Source organism: Sphaerodactylus townsendi, linkage group LG09 (genome assembly GCF_021028975.2).
Source record: "Sphaerodactylus townsendi isolate TG3544 linkage group LG09, MPM_Stown_v2.3, whole genome shotgun sequence".
Lineage (NCBI taxonomy): Eukaryota > Metazoa > Chordata > Lepidosauria > Squamata > Sphaerodactylidae > Sphaerodactylus > Sphaerodactylus townsendi.
In genome coordinates, this window is record NC_059433.1 from 52,301,163 (window position 1) to 52,315,483 (window position 14,321).

A 14,321-nucleotide genomic window follows, 5' to 3' on the forward strand; every position below is an offset into this window, starting at 1 on the left:
TCCAGCACTGAACTCATAACCCACATCTATTCAATCCAGGGACAACCTGGGGAAACTGCAGTGTGTCATAAGTAAATGATATTGTCATTAATTTGACAACCATTTTCCAAGTTTCTACCATTACATGAAGCAATAGCCTCCCACTGAGCTGAAGGCTAATCTTCTTTCTGCTCTCCTCATGAGCCCTGATTTTGAAAAGACTCTTTTTCATATGTCATCCACAGCATAAAGACCAGACCCAGCCCTATTCTTTCTGTGCTGTCTAGTTCTTTTTCTGATGCTTCTTCTTCTGTTTCTCTGTGGTATCAGAATATCTTCTTTAGTATCTGAGTCATATAATATCAAAATATCAAAAGCAGCTGCCGTAGCGAGATTCTGCCTCAGTACAACCAGTTGTCCTTTGCCGCTTCTTACTGAGTGCTATCCCTGCTGTTGATGTTCGGGTGCTTGTGTTTCTCTGTGTTGAAAAATATCACAAACCAAGTCACTTAGTACACTCTTTCTGAGGAAGGATACTCATAGGAGTAGCATATGGAAATAATATTTCTGACTTCTGACTTCTGGAGAGCTTATGTATCATCTACCCTTCTGCAGACCTTTATATATAACATGCAGAGAATGACTTCCTGCTGAGAGAGAAACAGAATAGTTTCTACTGACTAAAAAGAGACTTCTTTGGCTCATTTACTGGAGCTCCAACTTTTGGTTTACATTGATCCCTGTTCAGCTCTCAGATGCGGTAGCTTGCAGGGGGAACACACAGTGAGTGGAACCACTGGATGTGATATTCAACTAATTGGTTAAGGTTGCTCTAATATCTGGATACCAACTGGCAGACAGAACAAATTACTGAGGTTTTCCACTTAAAAGCATCCCAGTAATCCAGCTGTGTCAGTGCTGTAAATGATCCAACTGGTCTACTTTCATGAAGATTTCTCTGTTTAAAGCATTTAAAGGTTGAAGTCTGCCAAAAAAAGTGGCAGCTAAGGATTTGTACAATTAGCTAATTAGTACATAACAATCCATACATTTGAAAAACAAAAACTAAAATGGTATACATGATGTAGTGCATATATCAGTTAATCAATGTGTACAATCCATGTGAACACTCTACAAAACTTTTTGTACAAAGAACATGAGTCAAAATCAGTCTTCTGAAAGGCTCATACTGTACTGTGGCTGCCTTAAACCTAACTGTACGGGTATTCTGGCTCTTTTCGCACCACAACGGTGAGGGGGTGCGTCGGCATAAACAATGCTGATGTACCCCCCTGGGACCGTTCGCATGGACGGTCCCATGAGGGCGGCAGGCGGCGGCACAGCCTTCGCACAGGCTGCACCACAGCCGAATGCCTACCTTGTCTCCTGGCTTCCAGCTCATCGCAGAAGCCAGGGGACACGCCCCTGCAGTGACAGCTCTGGAGTCGCAGGCCAGGGGGCGTGTCCCATGGCCTCTGCGACAAGCCGGAAGCTAGGAGACAAGGTAGGCGTTCGGGAAAGGGGGGGAATGGCCCCTTCCAGCCGCTGTGGAAAGGGGGGGAATGTCCCCTTCTAGCACCTTCCAGCCGGCATTTGGAAGCCGCTGTTTCCGAAATACCTCGCTCAGGGAGCGAGGTTCGGAAACAGCGGCTTTGCGCTGCTCAGGGGTTGCGAGGCCACTCCTCCCCAGGGATGCTGTTTTTAGCGTCCCTGGGTCACTGTATTCTGCCCGTGCGGAAACAGCCTTTGTTTTGCAAAGTAGTTGTATGGAGCAGCTTCCCATGGGGAGGTTCCTAGCCTTCCCTCCTCAAAGCAAATTTGCTAGGTGGGTGGTTTTCAGTGATGAAGTATCTTTGAGGTAAGAAGCATGTGGCAGGATAGTATTTTTCAAGTATTAATAGCAGTTATAAGTTTATTAATTAAATGTTTATACTTAAGCAAAATATAAACATTTAATTAATAAACTTATAGCTGCTATTAATACTTGAAAAATATTTGTGTACATTTGATAATAAATGTGCTTATTTTGTAATGCATACTCTTTTGTTGTTTCCAGCTCAACCTTTGTTGTTCCCCCTAGGATCTGGAAAAGCCAATTTCAGATCCCCATTCTATCTAGGAGGCTTGCTGGGTGTAAGCCACAGAGATTGGCTCTGCCACCCAGCAAGCTTCCCAGGCAGAATGGGGATCTGAAATTGGCTTTTCCAGATCTTAGGGGGAACAACAAAGGTTGAGCTGGAAACAACAAAAAAAGTATGTATTACAAAATAAACATATTTATTACCTAATGTACACAAACATAAGTTAAAAACACAAGGCCTGAAAACCAGGTTTTAAAAGTCAGTAAAGATTGTAACAATTCCAAATACCATTATGTCAGTGACCAATAGAGGACTAGATACATTTTAGTTGATTTAGCCTTTTCAGTGCTCATCAGAGGCGTAGCTAGGGAAAATGGATCCCGGTGCAAAATTTGAGTTTTGGACCCCCCCCCCCACCCATGGGCAGCCGCTATGGTGCTGGAATCCACCCCCAAACAGCATCACTTTCAATGATGTTTAAGCTAGGGAGCACAGATTCTCCTTTTAAATCAACCTTAAAGGGAGAATCTGGGGTCCCCAGTTAAAACAACATTGAAAGTGATACTGTTTTGGGGTGGATTCTCCCCCACCCTGAAACAGCATCACTTTCAGTGTTTAAACTGGGGACCTCAAATTCTATCTTTAAATCCATGCCAAAGGGGGTGGATTTAAAAGATTCTCACCGAGTGAAGTAAGTTGAAAGTGAGGAAATAAAAAACAAAAACAGAAAGCAAGTCTTCCATCCAGGAATGAAATTATGGGAATAAGAACTACCTGTTTTCTTTTGCTGATCTTCACAAAAAGGTCTGTTTCAAAATATTCTTCAGAAGGAATATTCTTGTGGTCTTAAAAATGATTAGTCTGTTTAAACTAGGGCTAGGATATACATTTGTGCTTCTTGTCATGCTAAGGCCTAGTTCTCAGATAACAAATGAGGTAATAAACCTTTTTCTGGATTTTAAAAGAACAAATTTGTGTTGATTCATGGGGGCGGGGGGAATTTTTAAAAACAAGCTTTTTGCTAGGACCATCACAGAATAGCAAGCCACAAGCTTTTAAGTTCCCCAGGTTTCTTCATTAAGCTGGATAGTAAGTATGCGAAAAGTGATGTTTCGGGGCATATTGGAATAACCCAGTAAGTCACCATTTGTAGCTTTCTTAAAAGCTGCTTCTGGTCTGTATCACTTCATACTGAAGCTAGTGATGCTGGCGGTTTAACATGACTTCACAATTCTCCATTCAAAAGATTCTCTGCACATAGAAAACTGGCATGTAAGACAGCTGGGGGAAGGCAGAATCCTTTCCCAGACTTTTTAGTAGCCAGAATGAACAAGACCTTCAACCAGTTGCTTTGCTTGCAGTTATACAGTTAATCTTTCTCCTCTGAAAGTCTTGAGAATGTTCTTGTCAAAGGAATAGTTATAGTACTAACATAATTTGTGCAGTTCATTGCAGACAAGTTTGTATTTAACTCCCCGTTTAAGAGCCAGTGTGGTGCAGTGGTTAAGAAAAGATGGATTCTAATCTGGAGAACCGGGTTTGATTCCCCACTCCTCCACCTGAGTGCCAGAGGCTGATCTGGTGAACCAGATGTGTTTCTGTACTCCTACATTCCTGCTGGGTGACCTTGGACTAGCCACAGTTCTTCTGAACTCTCTTAGTCCCACCTACCTCACAAGATGTCTGTTATGGGGAGAGGAAGAGAAAGGAGCTTGTAAGCCATCTTGAGTCTCCTTACAGGAGAGGAGGGGGGGGGGTGTAAATCTTTTCTTCTTAATTTTTCTTCTTAAGAGCTACAGCAAGAGTCAGTCTTGGAGCTCTTCACAGTATTAAATTAACTTCTTCCAACAATTTTACATCTATAGTACAGTAAATTAACATCTATTCACGGCCGGAATCACTGGGGTGCTGTGTGGTTTCCGGGCTGTATGGCCGTGTTCTAGCAGCATTCTCTCCTGACGTTTTGCCTGCATCTGTGGCTGGCATCTTCAGAGGATCTGAAAGTAGTTCTCCTTATTCTCATAATTCCCATATATCTTCAGATCCTCTGAAGATGCCAGCCACAGATGCAGGCAAAACATCAGGAGAGAATGCTGCTAGAACACGGCCATACAGCCCGGAAACCACACAGCACCCCATCTATAATATTCTTTTAGATGATGACAAAGTCTCCAGGCTTCCTTCCTTTTTTGAGCCCTGGCTGTGCCCAGTTGAAAAACTGGTGGGGTTGGGTTGGGTTGGATTGGGTGGACTGGACTGGGCCACCAGCCATGCCATTCTGGTGAGATCACTGAAAAAAGAATTCCTACATGCCTTTCCCTCCTAGGCCCTGCTCTCACTGACCTGATAATTTCTCCATCTGGTTTCATTGGGTCCCATTTGCTGAGCTGGAATTTAATAGGGAGAAGAAGGTAATTTTAATTTAAAACCACCACAAGATGATGCAAAGTTGTGTTGATCTGAACACCATGGGACACCAAGAGGCACCCTTTAAGGAGGGCAGAGGGGTAGTATCCTCCCATTTTATTCAACACATAATTTAGGAGCACTGCATCTCTGAACAACTGTTTAGTTTAACATACTGGAAAACATGAAAACAGCTAATCTGGTCTACAGACTTAATATGCATGCTCTTGAGTGACCTGTTTTAATAACCCTGCAATGTTATGAGATATACAGAAGTAATCACAACAAATTCTCATATAATATGTTTAAGCATAAAAACATCTAGAAGTTGTATTTTGAACTGTGCCTCCTTACCAAAATCTTTGCCTCACTTCCACTGATATGACTCCAGGCTTCTGAGGACAGTAGATGGGAGGTAATGGGAGAATGATGCCCGAGGAAGCCACTGTTCACCCAGCTTGAGGTAACCTGTGTTAGTGATATGACTGTTGAGCCATGTCCTTCATTGTACCAGAGTACAGGCTATGCAACATTAGCACAGTGTGACTTAAATGAGATTCTCACCCTCATCAATGACTGCAGTCAGAGATAAAATGTTGGTGTGGGTGGATAATTCTTCTGTTCTTATTTAGCTGGGAATGTTAAATTTATGTTTTACTACTCTTTGCCCAGAATTTGAATGAGATTTTCTAAGGCTTTAAGAGTCAGTTAGGCTTAAAAATCTAAAAGCTGAAAAAGTCATAGTGTGAGCACCCCCGTTGTCCACCACCTCTGCAGGGTAGGGTCACCTTGACCTTGCAGGAGGTTGGCTACCTTCAGGATGAAAGAAGACATGACTCTGGCTTCCGTTTACAAACTTTTTACTTCTAGCTAGTTAACATCACTCCTGTGATATTGAGCCCATGCTCTACTCATCACATGCTTCTCATCCTTTTCCTGCCTGTACACCACCCAACCTGGCATTGTCACCTGCCTCCCTTTTATCCTTCTTAGCAGGGTTCCTCTCCCCTGGGAGCTTCCTTCTCCAGCCTACTAGTGGCCAGTGGGCTGGCCTGGGATTGGCCCTTCAGCTATCTTGGCCCTCCCCTTAGATTGCAGCTTTGCCCTTGCCCTTCCCCATAGAATTGCTGAGGTCTGTTACTGTTACTCAGGCCCTTCTGCCAATTCTCTGCAGTTTCTCCAGGCTTCTGACTTCCTGTTCTTGCTGATAAGTCCGAGGATGGGACTGCCAGTTATGTGGAGTGTCCCTCAGTCCCTGAGCAGGCATTTGCGACAGGGAGGAGGGTGGGATGGGCTGTTGGGTGCTCGGAGGCAGCCCTGTTCCTGGACACTTACAAACTGATTCCTGTTCTAGAAAACCAACACTTGCATCTGATTGAATTTATCATACATCTTATTCACGAAAAGAAAGGCCATGTTTAATAATGAATTTATTGGTTAGTTACATTTTCAAAATAAAACCAATTCATTTGCACCTTGAAGTAATTCATTGGCACATTACAGTCATCAAATGTTCATGTGGTACAGCACGCCTTGTTTCCTGTTTACTAAACAGATTGTTGGCTGTCTGCTTTATGTCTTTCAGGTTAAATTTGGAATTGTTTGTAGCCAGTGATGTCATGGAGTCTAGTGTCAAAGTCCTCCATTTAAAGGAAAACATTGCTTTCTTGGCCCAGCTCCTTACCAGCACCAGCCATAGTGGATTCCCAGTGGTGTACAAATGTAAGCCAGATCAGGCAGAGGTGTTCCTGGGAACAATTACACGGTGAGATACAGTTATGTTATTCCTTGCAGATATGTCGGCCCTTTGGTTAGAACAGCAGTCATAATATACTGCATTATGAAAGTCCAAATCTTGAACCAGAGATCTTGAGATATATAGGATTTTTTTCTTTTTTTGGTTTGAAACAACTGTATGCTTATCTCTGCTAATATTTTATCACTAATATCACATTTGGATATTAAATTATCAGACTATAACTATCAGACTCCAAAATGAAAATTATCAGACTCCAAAATTATCAGACTCCAAAATTATCAGACTCCAAAATGAAAAGTGTCTACTTATTAATATCATTACTATAGTCCTAACGGAAACATAAATGACAGTTAACATTATGTGGAAATCTTGGACTTGGTTATTCTGACATTTTTTAAAGCCTTTATTGGCATAACAAAAAAACCTCACAACTAACAAAAATATTAAAACAGGTGATAAAACAGGTAAATATAAATAAATTACAAACTCTGATTTATTTCCATGAGAAAATTTGCTACCTCTTCACAAAAAGCAGAATTGGAATTATTCAACAAGAGAAATAATCTGAACAAATCTGTTAACGGGTTGAAAAAGAGAAGATAAATTAACATACTTGGATCTAATTTTGGCAAATCTAGTACAGTGTAATAACTGGTGAGCCAATGTTTTAACTTGATTGGAATTACAACTGCATAGCCTCTTAGATTTTTCAAGATTATTAAACCTTCTGTTTAACAAGGCCGATATAGCATGACATTAAATCTAGTAGTTGAGAGAGCTCTCCTTCAGCAGGGATTGGTCAAAGAATATAAGTAATGAGCCATCCATCCATGCTAAAATGAAATTAAAATTTGTGAGGGATAGCAGGTTCATTTGGCTGCTAGAGATAGGTTTGCGAATTCCTGGTCTAAAAGCCGATATTTGAATACTTTCTATGCTTCTGAATAGGTGAGATGGGAGAGTGATTCAAGAGTTAATCCAATAGATACAATTTTCTTTTCTATCATATAAAACCAGGGATTAACCTGTGTGTCCGAAAGTATTAGGGAAACAAGGGAATGATTGGATTGTAGGTAATCAACATGTAGCCAGAATCTAAAGGTTCTAAGCCAGGCTCGAAGTTTCATGGAATTTTGACCTGGTTCCAAGCATAAGGCTGCATAAGGGACACAGTTCAGTAATCCCATTCTAAAAAAATTTAGAATGAAGAGAGTTCAGTGAATGGTTAACAGTCTGTATCCATATTGGAACCCCCTAGAGTTATTGGGAATCGATCTTTGCATTAAAGATTTTTAATGTGCCAGGTATAAAGGAATTACCTCTACTGTAAAAAAAGAGAAGGGTCCCAGAGATGCTGTTTGAGGACAAAGTAAGTACTGCCTTTTTGTGGGGGATCCATGAAAGATTGTAGGAGAAGAGAAGGCCAAGATATTTAAAACAGTTAACCTGTTCAATTGGAATGTTGTTTAATATCCAGTATAACTTCTTCAAGGATCTGGAAAAAACCATAACCTTGTTTTTTTCGTAGTTGATAGTCTATTGGAATCACAGTACTCTGCAAAACACTTCATGAGTTGTCTCAATCTGACTCTGGATTGAGAGAGCAAGACAGAATCATCAGCATAGAGCAGAACTGGAATATGGTGCGAGGTCAACTTGGGAGCATGGTTATCAGGACCTGCAAAGGGTAGTGGCCAGCACACAGCCTTGCTTGACCCTCTTAGTAGGATCAATTGGGTCAATAAGAAGGCCTTCCTGGGAACATTTAATATGGCAGGTGGATCCTGTGTGCATCTGCCAAGCTTCAGTAATTCAGCACCTGAACCAAGCTTCTTAGGAGGTGAATATGAGGAACTCACTAAGATAGTGGTAGACAAGGAAGAAGTTCTGGCAGCCATTGATAAACTAAATGCTACCAAATCCCCTGGCCCAGATTGCATTCATCCAAGAGCTCCTAAAGAGCTCACGCATGAAATTGCTGATCCTCTCACTTTAATATGCAATTTGTCCTTGAAATCTGCCTCCATCCCTGAAAACTGAAAGTTGGCCAATGTCACACCAATCTTTAAGAAAGGATCAAGGGGGGACCCAGGAAATTACAGGCCAGTCAGTTTGACATCTGTTCCTGGTAAACTAGTAGAATCTATCATTAAAGATAAAATTATTAAACATGTAGAAAAGCAAGACCTGCTGAGGAAGAGTCAGCATGGTTTTTGCAGAGGCAAGTTCTGCCTTACAAACTTACTAGAGTTCTTTGAGTGTGTAAGCAGGTATGTGGATAAGGGGGAACCAGTGGACATTGTCTATTTGGATTTCCAAAAGGCTTTTGACAAAGTTCCTCACCAGAGACTATTGAGAAAACTCAGCAGTCAAGGAATAAGAGGGGAAGTCCTCCTATGGATTAAAAACTGGTTGAGAAACAGGAAGCAAAGGGTGGGTGTAAATGGGAAGTTCTCACAATGGAGAGATGTAGGGAGTGGTGTCCCCCAAGGATCCGTTTTGGGATCCTTAACCTATTCTTTAACCTATTCATAAATGACCTGGAAGTAGGGGTGGGTAGTGTGATGGCCAAGTTTGCGGATGATACCAGATTATGGTGGGGGATGATTAGGAAAGGAATTGATAATAAAACTGCAAAGATTGTCATGCTCTTATATAAAGCAGTGGTGCGACCGCACTTGGAGTACTGTATTCAGTTCTGGTCGCCAAATCTCAAAAGGGATATCAAAGAGATAGAAAAAGTGCAGAGAAGGGCAACGAGGATGATTGAAGGATTGGAGTACCTTCCTTATGAGGAGAGGCTGCAGCGTTTGGGAGTTTGGAGAGGAGACATCTGAGGGTGGATATGATTGAAGTCTATAAAATTATGCTTAGGGTAGAAAATGTTGACAGAGAGAAATTTTTCTCTCTTTCTCACAATACTAGAACCAGGGGGCATACATTGAAAATGTTGCGGGGAGGAATTCGGACTAATAAAAGGAAACATTTCTTCACGCAATGCGTGATTGGTGTTTGGAATATGCTGCCACAGGAGGTGGTGATGGCCACTAGCCTGGGTATCTTTAAAAGGGGTTTGGACAGATTTATGGAGGAGAAGTTGATCTACGGAGCAGCAGTGGACAAGGCATCTGGGCCAGGAAGAACAGAGTGACTCTGGTGTTCATTTTGGAGGGCTTTTCTCAAAGCCACATCTTTTAAAACAGTGTATTTTTAACAGGGGTTTGCAGGGGTTATCTCTTTTTCTCCTTAAGGCTACTAGGAGCTGAGACTGCTGGAGGTGGGGCTTAACAGGGGTTAACAGAGGTTACTCTTTGTCCTGGGCTGCTAAAGGTGGGGCTCCTGAGGTGAGTCATTCAGTCTTTAGTTCAGTCTCTGGAACCAGCAGAAAGGAGCAACAGTGGACAAGGCATCTGGGGCTGGGGAAGAACAGAGTGACTCTGGTAAGTTCATTTTGGAGGGCTTTTCTCAAAGCCACATCTTTTAAAACAGTGTATTTTTAACAGGGGTTTGCAGGGGTTATCTCTTTAAGGCTACTTTTAGGAGCTGAGGACTGCTGGAGGTGGGGCTTAACAGGGGTTACCAGGAGGTTACTCTTTGTCCCACATAAAGGTGGGGCTCCTGAGGTGATTCATTCAGGCCCTAGTTCAGTCTCTGGAACCAGCAGCAAGCAGCAGGAGTGCGTATCTGGGCCAGGAAGAACAGAGTGACTCTGGTGTTCATTTTGGAGGGCTTTTCTCAAAGCCACATCTTTTAAAACAGTGTATTTTTAACAGGGGTTTGCAGGGGTTACCCCTTTTTCTCTCAAGGCTACTAGGAGCTGAGACTGCTGGAGGTGGGGTCTTAACAGGGGTTAACAGAGGTTACTCTTTGTCCTGGGCTGCTAAAGGTGGGCCCTGAGGTGAGTCATTCAGTCTTTAGTTCAGTCTCTGGAACCAGCAATTTCTTTTTCTTTTTTAAAATAAATAAATTAATTAATTAATAAGGACATTTCTTGAGGGATAGTGGTAGATACAGATAGCTCCAAGGTGTACCCACCGCTCAACATCTGCCACGCCATACAGGAAGCCAGCAGGGGTGTGGGGGCTTGCTAGCAGTTTTGCACTGAGTGTCAAGCATGTATGACTGAGTCTGCTACTTCAGGGCCAGAAGTCGTGGGTGTGCCCTCGCTGTAATGAGCTCCTGGCACTCATGGAACGTGTCCGTGCTCTCAGCCAAGGTGGCAGACCCGGAGAAGCTGAGAGAGGCAGAGAGGGCAACAAACAAGGCTTTCAGGGACCTAGCAGCCGGGTCCCATCTTCCCAAGGTGACATCTCTTCAGATGTCATGGAGAATGAGAGTTCTGGGTGACAGAGGGTGCCATGTCTGAGGTGGGGGAAGATGCTCCCTTAGATGGGATCCCTTCCTTAACTGGCAGGATCAGCTATCCTCGCGCACTGAGGATACCGGGAGTGTGTGGGGGTCTTCTTTGTAGTGGGTGATTCGATCATCAGGAATATAGAGAATTGGGTTTGTGACAGGCGTGGATGACCAGACAGACTTGCCCGTCTGGTGCTGGTTAGCGGATGTCAATGCCACGCCTAGATAGGCTGTTAGACAGTGCTAGTGTGGAGTCAGCAGTTGTGGTCCACATTGGTACCAATGACATTGGGAAATGTAGCCGGGAGGTTCTGGAAGCCAAATTTAGGCTGCTAGGGAAAAGGTTAAAATCCAGGGACCCCCAAGGTGGCATTCTCTGAAATGCTACCTGTTCCATCGTACAAGAGGGCTTAGCCAGGCAAGCGGAGATACAGGGTCTCAAATGCGTGGATCAGAAGGTGGTGCAAGGCACAGGGTTTCAGATTTGTCAGGAACTGGGGAACCTTTTGGGATAAGGCAGGCCTGTACAAAGCGGGATCGGGCTTCATCTTAACCAAAGAGGAACCATATTGCTAGCCAACATTAAAAAGGTGGCAGGAACAGCTTTTAAACTGATTCCTGGGGGAAAGCCGACAGGAGCTGAGGTGACTTCGGTTCGGAATAATAGAGTCCGTGGGGATGCAGACAGAGAAGGAGAGCTTAACCAACCACATACAAGTGAGGAACATAGCAATGTGATAAGTGATAGTGTCTACAAAAGGCTAGAGGGCAAAACACATAAATCCCAGGTTAGGGACACAGACAGAGCATACAAGTGTCTCTGCATGCTAATAGTGCAGAAGCTGCTCGACCTAAAAAATGGGGGAGCTGGAGGCCAGAGTTTTGAAGGAGGACATTGATATAGTGGGCAATTCTCTCGCTGGTGACACATGGAGGGGAATGAGGGAGAACCAGTGGGATGTTGTTATCCCAGGTTACAGGCTCTTACAGGAAGGATAGGACAGGGCTTATTGGGGGTGGGGTGGTCTCTCTACATCAAAGAGAGCATAGTGTCACATAAAAATAGACAATGGGGGAGCTGATTCCTCTACAGAAGCACTCAGGATAATAATACCCAGGGTGAAGCATAGTTTAACATTAGGGATATATGGCTATCGCCTCCGGGACCAAAGCGCACAAGAGGATTCTGAGATGGAAAAAGAAATTAGAGAGGCCAACAAAAGCAAAAATGTCGTGGTAATGCGCGATTTTAACTATCCCCATATAAACTGGAAAAATGCATGTTCAGGTCATAGTAAGGAGAGAACATTCCTGGATATGCTAAATGACTGTGGCTTAGAGCAGATGGTTGTAGAACCAACCAGGGGAGATGTGATCCCAGATCTAATTCCCATGTGGGACCCAGGACCTGGTGCAGGAAGTCAGTGTTGTTGAGCTGATAGGGAACAGCCACCACACTGTCAGATTCAGTATCTCTGCATGCTTAACAAGTGACAACTACTAATGTAGTTACATTCACTTTCAGAAAGGAATTTTCAAAGATGAGGGGATAGTGCGCAGGAAGCTGAAAGGGAAAATCAAGAGAGTCAAAAAATGTCCAAGATGCTTGGAGGTTATTTAAAAACACAGCGTCTTAAAAGCTCAACTGGAATGTGTTCCACATAGGTTAGAAAGGCAGCTTCCAGTCCAAAAGAAAGCCACCATGGTGCCAACAACAAGGGATGTTGGAGGAAATTATTAGGGAAAAAAAGATGTCTTTTAGAAAAATGGAAGTCCAACTTAACTGATAAAGAATACCAGAGAGAACAATACAAATGGTGGCAAAAAGAGAAGCAAGTTAGCTGTAAGGGAGAGGCAAAAGGATTATGAGGAACGATGGCTGTGAACATCAAAAACCAGCAACAAACAGTTCTTCAAGTACATCAAAAGCAGGGAAGCCAGCAAGGGAAGCGGTAGGCCCGCTAGGATGTCAAAGGAACAAAGGGTGTGCTAAAAGATGACAGGGAGATTGCAGAAAAGCTGAATGAATTCTTTGCATCTGTTCTTTCACTCCAAGAGGAGGTGAGGAAAATTCCTGCACCTGAAACTACAAGCTTCTTAGGAGGAGGTGAATCCGAGGAACTAACTAAGATAGTGGTAGACAAAGGGAAGAAGTTCTGGCAGCCATTGATAAACTAAATGCTACCTCAAATCCCCTGGCCCAGATTGCATTCACCCAAAGAGTTCTTAAAGAGCTCAAGCATGTGAAATTGCTGATGTTCTCTACCTTTTAATATGCAACTTATCCTTGAAATCAGGCTCCATCCCTGAAGACTGGAAAGATGGCCAAATGTCACACCAATCTTTAAGAAAAGCGATCTTAGAGGGACCCGGGAAATTACAGAGTCAGATCAGTTTGACATCTGTTCCTGGTAAATTAGTGGTAGAATCTATCATTAAAAGATAAAATTATAAAACATGTAGAAGAAGCAAGACCTGCTGGAGAAAGAGTCAGCATGGCTTTGCAGGAGAGGCAAATCCTAGTCTTTACAAAACTTACTACTAGAGGTTCTTTGAGGATGCAAATACAGGGCATGTGGATAAGGGGAACCAGTGGACATTGTCTACTTGGATTTCCAAAAGGCTTTTTGGACAAAGTTCCTCACCAGAGACTATTGGAGAAAGGAAACTCAGCAATGATTAAAGGAATAAGAGGGGAAGTCCTCCTATGGATTAAAAACTGGTTGGAGAAACAGGAAGCAAAGAGTGGGTGTAAAATGGGAAATTCTCCCACAATGGAGAGATGTGGGGAGTAAGGTGTCCCCAAGGATCCGTCAGATTGGGATCCGAAGTGCTCTCCCCTTAACCTATTCATAAATGACAGCCTGGAAGTAGGGGTGGGTAGCGCGGTGGCCAAGTTTGCAGATGATACCAAATTATGTAGGGTGGTGAGAACCACAAAGGGATTGGCGAGGAGCTCCAAGCGGACCTTGATAAATTAGGTGAGGTGGGCTAAGAAATGGCAAATGCAGTTCAATGTAGCAAAATGCAAAGTGATGCACATAGGGGCTGAAAAAAATCCAAACTTCACATTAAGTTGATCGCTACAGGGGTCAGTGCTATCATGTCACAGACCAGGAAAGGGATTTGGGCGCTCTTAATTGATAGTTCCATGGGAATGTCAACTCAATGTGGGCTGGCAGCTGTTGAAAAAAGGCAAACTCTCATGCTGGGGATAATCAGGAAAGGAATTGATAATAAAAACTGCAAAGATTGTCATGCCTCTTTATATAAAGTGGTGAATGCACTCACATCTTGGAGTACTGTGTTCAGTTCTGGTCACCAAAGCATCCTCAAAAAAAGGATATTGATCTAGAGATAGAAAGAAGTGCAGAGAAGGCGCAACGAGGGATGATTGAGGGACTGGAGCACCTTCCTTATGAGGAAAAGGCTGTGCAGTTTGGGGACTCTTTAGTTTGGAGAGAGAGACGCCTGAGGGGGGATATGGATTGAAGTCTATAAAATTATGCATGGGGTAGAAAATGTTGACAGAGAGAAATTTTTCTCTCTTTCTCACAATACTAGAATCAGAGGGGGGCATACATTAGAAAATATTGCTGGGGAAGAATTAGGACTAATAAAAGGAAACACTTCTTCACGCAACGTGTGATTGGTGTTTGGAATATGCTGCCACAGGAGGTGGTGATGGCCATTAACCTGGATAGCTTCAAAAGGGGCTTGGACAGATTTATGGAGGAGAA

The 14,321-nt window shown here is 43.1% G+C and overlaps 1 protein-coding gene across 3 annotated transcripts in view; it reads left to right on the forward strand.

Annotated features, from left to right (window-relative positions):
- Positions 1-14,321, forward strand: part of LOC125439145 (H(+)/Cl(-) exchange transporter 6-like) — a 73,627-nt gene that overhangs the window by 37,633 nt on the left and 21,673 nt on the right. For all 3 annotated transcript variants that reach the window (XR_007245487.1, XM_048508068.1, XM_048508067.1), the window contains one exon: positions 6,052-6,231. Coding sequence is in view for 2 of the 3 variants with exons in the window: in XM_048508068.1 (XP_048364025.1) it covers positions 6,052-6,231 (180 nt within the window). In the remaining variant the exon portion in view is untranslated. The remainder of the gene's footprint in view (positions 1-6,051; positions 6,232-14,321) is intronic.